General features: G+C 39.3%; 1 protein-coding gene across 3 annotated transcripts in view; it reads left to right on the top strand.

The window, feature by feature from the left end:
* Window positions 1–5,268, top strand: part of AFG3L2 (AFG3 like matrix AAA peptidase subunit 2) — a 34,845-nt gene that overhangs the window by 3,168 nt on the left and 26,409 nt on the right. The window contains exons 1-3 of one of the 3 annotated variants that reach the window (XM_023523979.1): window positions 1,117–1,247; window positions 1,405–1,557; window positions 3,640–3,714. In XM_023523979.1, the coding sequence (XP_023379747.1) occupies window positions 1,438–1,557; window positions 3,640–3,714 (195 nt within the window). In that variant the 5' untranslated portion in view covers window positions 1,117–1,247; window positions 1,405–1,437. Of the gene's footprint in view, window positions 1–1,116; window positions 1,248–1,404; window positions 1,558–3,639; window positions 3,715–5,268 lie in introns of those variants that run through there. The other 2 variants (XM_023523980.1, XM_011381331.2) reach the window with 2 other exon arrangements.

Here is a 5,268-nt window from a genome sequence, read left to right as displayed (position 1 = left end):
ACAAGCTCCTTATATGCCTCATGGTGGGGTGAGTGTGTCAGGAAGCCACAGTGCCATGTGGCCACTAGGGGTGACTGGGTGCTGCAGCCTCCCATCCTGCTCCATAGAGGGGGTGGTTTCACAGTGGTTGAAGATGTTAGAATGGCATTTGTGGGTCTTTGAGAGGATAGAAAAGTGGGAAGAAAAGGAAGATGGTAATGACTGTATTAGTTCCTAGGACTGTCATATAACAAAGTACCACAGATAGGTGTCGTAAGCAACAAAAAATGTGTCTCAGTCCTGGAGGCTGCAAGTCCAAGATTAGTGTGTCACTGGCAGGATTGGTTCCTTCTGAGGGTCATGAGGGAAGGATCTGTTTCAGGCCTTTCTCCTTGGCTTGTAGATGGCTGTCTTCTCCCCGTGTCTCTGCACAATGCCTTTTTTCTATGCATATCTGTGTCCAGATGTCCCCTTTTTTATAAAATACCTATCATATTGGATTAGGACCCACCAACACGACCTCATTTTAATTTGCTTATTTCTATATAGACCCTCTCTCCAAATAAGATCACTGGGGGTTACGACTTTAACATATGAATCGGCAGGGACATAGTTCAACCCGTAACAGTGACTGATTTCAGATTCTTGCAAAATAATTTTATATGGGTGAGGTTTCTTTTTTGTTTGTTTATTTTTAGCCAGCTATCAAAACCATGTTTTTCCTACAGAAGAAACTGTTAACAGCGTTCACTTCATGGGAGTGGGAAAGGGAAGCACTTAACTTTTTACGTTCAATTTGGGAACTCAGAAATTCACTTACCGCATCACACCCTAACTCTGTCACTTAACACTGTAACAGATTATTCAGCAAGTTACTTAGGCTATAATTTCTTCATCTGTAAAATGGGAATAGTAGTATACTTATGGGGTTATTGGATTTTTGTGTAGATTTCATGAGATAATACATGTAAAGCACTGGCGAGCCTCCTTGAACGTTAACTCTTTGTATTAGTCTCATCTTTCCTCATAGTACTTTATTTAGTAATAGATTTGCACCGTAATGTATTTTGCATTGCATCTTTTATTAACTATTAATGAAAAAATTGTTGAGAGATGTAAAAACCTGCTATGCTGTTGTATATGCTCTTTGTTTATGAACAGAATCGAAGTCAGCTGCTACACCACGTCCTTCTGGAGGAGGAGTTGGCGGCGGCGGAAAACGAGGTGGCAAGAAAGACGATTCTCATTGGTGGTCCAGGTTCCAGAAGGTTTGATTCTGAACTATGTATTAATTTGGAGGCTCTGGGGTGGCCCCAGGAAAGGATGAGAGACATTAATGGCATTGGAAGTGATTCGTGTTCAGCATAACATAGATCCTGTTGTCACATTTCATTCTTCACAGAAGTTGTCTCTGTCTTTGCCCAGGGTGACTTTCCATGGGATGACAAGGAATTCAGGATGTATTTTCTCTGGACTGCTCTGTTTTGGGGTGGAGTCATGTTTTACTTCCTGTTCAAGAGCTCTGGAAGAGAAATCACGTGGAAGGACTTTGTCAATAACTATCTTTCCAAAGGAGTAGTAAGTATTTTATGGGATTGCTGGCTATTGTGGTTTAAAGGGTGAAATTTGGAAGATTAGACCAATAAAATGACTGTCAACAGGTTAGCCGAGCTGGTCTGTCTTAAAGTTACTATTGGATTTTTTTAATGCTAAAAAGTACTGCAACCAAAAACCTGTTTGTTTTGACCCAGCAGTCCCCAGATTTACCACACAATGCTTTTGTTTCACTTTCTACGAGAACCTAGTTTTGGAATGACATCTCCTGACTCTTGCTCTAGCAGACCTGTCTGCTTGCATCATTTTCTCATGTGCCCTTGCTGGCCTCTTATCCCCACTGTAGTGTGCCAGCCTCTCCCAGAGCCTTTACATCTTTACTGCTTTCATCTCCTGTGGGCTTGGAATTGGATGAGCAAGTCACTCAGAATGTTTAAAGTGAGACCAAATGGGCTTTAAGTGAGGGCCCACATAGGGCTGCTCAAGAGGCTTTGTCACTGCCGGCGGGTCTTTACCCAGTAAGACCCTATTTCAGCATATTTACGATGATGTTGATTGTAAGACATACATTATTTTGTGTATTACCAAGAAAAATATAGTAAGCTTCCAGTGAAACTATGAAATACCGTTAGTTGTCAAATGTATCATAGTTTCTGAGATGTTAAAATATGAAAAATGTCCGTGTTAGAGTTGATGAAATATAAGAAAGAGGGCCAGGATTTGCTGTATAAACTTGAGGAAATTACTTAACCTCTCCATACTGGAATTTTCATCAATCAAATGTATAAAGTATAGATAAAATATTAATACCAAGATAGTATAAAGAATCTAAAATGACTTTTAAAGGTTGTACAGTAAGGTGAGGATGGAAAAAATAGAAATAATTATCTACTCAGATTTTTGAAGTGTTTCTCTCATGAAAGTGACGATATTATATAATTCCCAGATGTTGGGAATCTGCTTTCTAAGAAGTAGCTCCCATCCATATGTGGAGACTGCAGCTGTCTTTCTGAGGGTGGTGACAGGCCCTTGGGGAGGGTTCTCCATAGCTGCATCTTCTTTTGACCTGCTGGTTTTGTGGCACAAGTCTGCCATTGCCCCAGCAGGAGCACTTTAGTTGCTTGTTTCCAGACAGACTGTTTAGGAACAGTTAGTTCCCTGTTCCAGCTCCTCCTGGAATTATCTGGGGCTCCCTCACTTTCCAGTTTGACTTATACTTTCCAGACTTTCTGCCAAGACAGACTTCATGACAGCAGGAAGTAAGCATCTCCCAAAAGGCTCATCCTCCGAATCAGCCAGAAGCCCTGGGATAAGGTTAAGAGTATTCTTAAGCATCTGATGTAGTTAGGAGGTTACAGAAGAAACAAGTTTAAACCATTTTATACCCATAGAGTGGCAAAAATTAACAAGTCCTATAATAGCAAGTGAGGATGTAGAGCACTAGAATATTTTGCTGGGGAGTGTGAATTGGAGAGCAGTTTGGCACTGTGCAGTAAAATTGAAGATATGTATACCCTGCAGCCCAGCCTCACTGTATCCATCTACAGGCACATATCCCAGATAAAGTTTTGAAGATGTGCCTAAGCAGGTTTGCAGGAATGTTCATAACAGCATTGTTTGTAATGGTGAACCTTTCGAAACAGCCTAAATGTCTGTCTTTTAACAGAGAATAGGATGTGCTCATAGAATGGAATACCCCACAGAACTGACATATCAGCATGGATAAACCTCATAAATATAATGATAGGAAGAAAAAGAACTTTGTAGAAGTGTATATTCCAAATGAGATCATTCTTAAAGTTCAAAACCCGGCAAAACTGGTTGTGTGTTTAGGGTTGCTTGTGTGCATGGCACAAGTGCCAGGACGTGCTTGGGACTGTGTGCACCTAATGCAGAGAGTGGCCCACCTCTGGAGAAAGGGCAAGACTAGTAGCTTCAACAGTGTTGGTGATGTTTTATTTCTTAAGCCAGATGGGTGAACATGGGTCATTATATTCATTATTCTTTGTATATCTGAAATCTCATACATTTTAAATGAGCTTGAAAGTATATCTCAAGTTTTTTTCTGTAAATTTATGTTGAATATTTAACTTTTTAAAATTCCAGGTAGACAGACTGGAAGTCGTCAATAAGCGTTTTGTTCGAGTGACTTTTACACCAGGAAAAACTCCTGTTGATGGGGTAAATGATTTTATTAATTGATGTGAATTAGCTATAAGCTAACTTGAGGTTTAAAGCTGAAAAGCAAACATTCGCTCACATTGCAGTGGGTATACACTCTGGTCATACCAGAATTGGGCAGTGCAGCATTTGTAATCTTCACCAGCATAGGTGAGAATGTGCATAATTGTGCTATGAAGATTGGATCAATGGTTTTGTTTTGGTAATCATTTTGGCTGTACATTTGGGAAAGTGAGTGAAATCCCAGTTTTCAGTATTCCAGTATTGTCTATGATTTTTCAAGAAAAAATAGTTTTTTGGTTAGGAAATATATAGTAAGATCTGAATCGTTTTGAGACAGTTTTTTTCCAAATCAGTTTAAGAATTATCCTCATATCTCTCCCAACCATTTCGCGATCTTGTATTATTTTAATTTCCATCTCTTTTCCTATTTTTAAAATAATTTGTGTTTCCTGTCCGGCCATTTGAACTCTATTTCAGAGACCCCAGACTGGGCTGAGGGAAGGGGAGGGGCAGGTGATGTTCCCAGGTGAGTCCCAGCCCTCCCCTGGGCCTGACCCCTGGGCCTGACCCCTGGCCCCATCCCTAGTCCTTTGGTGTCCTGCAGTCTTACCACCTTCCCCCAGGGCCAGACATCTCTACCAGGCTGCTTCTCTTCTCTCCGAGGATGGTTCTGTTTAACCATTCCTAGTCATCTTGATTAGTTGGGGCAACATTTTAAGGAAAACTAGAGCTGATGGTGATATCAGTAAATATAAGAATATTCATGAAGTTTATATGTCTTGGCTATTTTAGTCATTTTTAGGAAAGTTATTTTAATTATTTTTCCCCCCATTCTCTTCACCTTCTGGTGAAATAATTAATAACCATGCTACTTTTTTTCCTTAGAACTATCCCTCAGACTTTTATTGCTGGGAATTAAATTGCCACTCCTTTCAAGAGGACAGTTTGACAGTGTACATATCAGTTTTGAAAGTACACATGCACAAGTAATTTTGCTTCAGTAATAATCCTAGAGAAATACTTAAGGATGCATGTAAAGATGACTATACAAGGATGTTCTCCAAAACACTGATTATAGAGCAAAAAATTAGAAATAGATAAATGTCTACATTAGGCCTCCTGGTTAATGTTAGGGCTTCTCATTTCTCTTGAACTTTAACCTCCCTGCTGGAGTGGTGGCTCTCGCTGGACAGTACTCTTTCCAAAGGGCAGTTTTTACATTTAATACTGGCAGGCACAAGCATTTGCACATTGAAATTCATACTATTTTATTATAAATTACTTTCTTTTTATTTCTCCTTTATATTACAGTTAAGGTTTTACATTGATTTCTTTTCAAAATTGTGCATGTGCTTCAAGATTGTAAAGTGAGTATTATATAAATCTTGAAAGAATGACATCAAGATTGCTAATAGTGTTTATCTCTGGTTGCTGACATTGTAGATGCTTTTGTTTTCTTTATATTTGTATAGCCTTAGTTTTCAACAGAGGACATGTATTGCCTGCTTGATAGACTTTATATTGAGACTTTATATTAGTGTCCTACTACTT

Source organism: Pteropus vampyrus, unplaced genomic scaffold (assembly GCF_000151845.1).
Source record: "Pteropus vampyrus isolate Shadow unplaced genomic scaffold, Pvam_2.0 Scaffold434, whole genome shotgun sequence".
NCBI classification, from domain to species: domain Eukaryota; kingdom Metazoa; phylum Chordata; class Mammalia; order Chiroptera; family Pteropodidae; genus Pteropus; species Pteropus vampyrus.
This window is presented reverse-complemented; position numbering and strand designations above follow the sequence as displayed.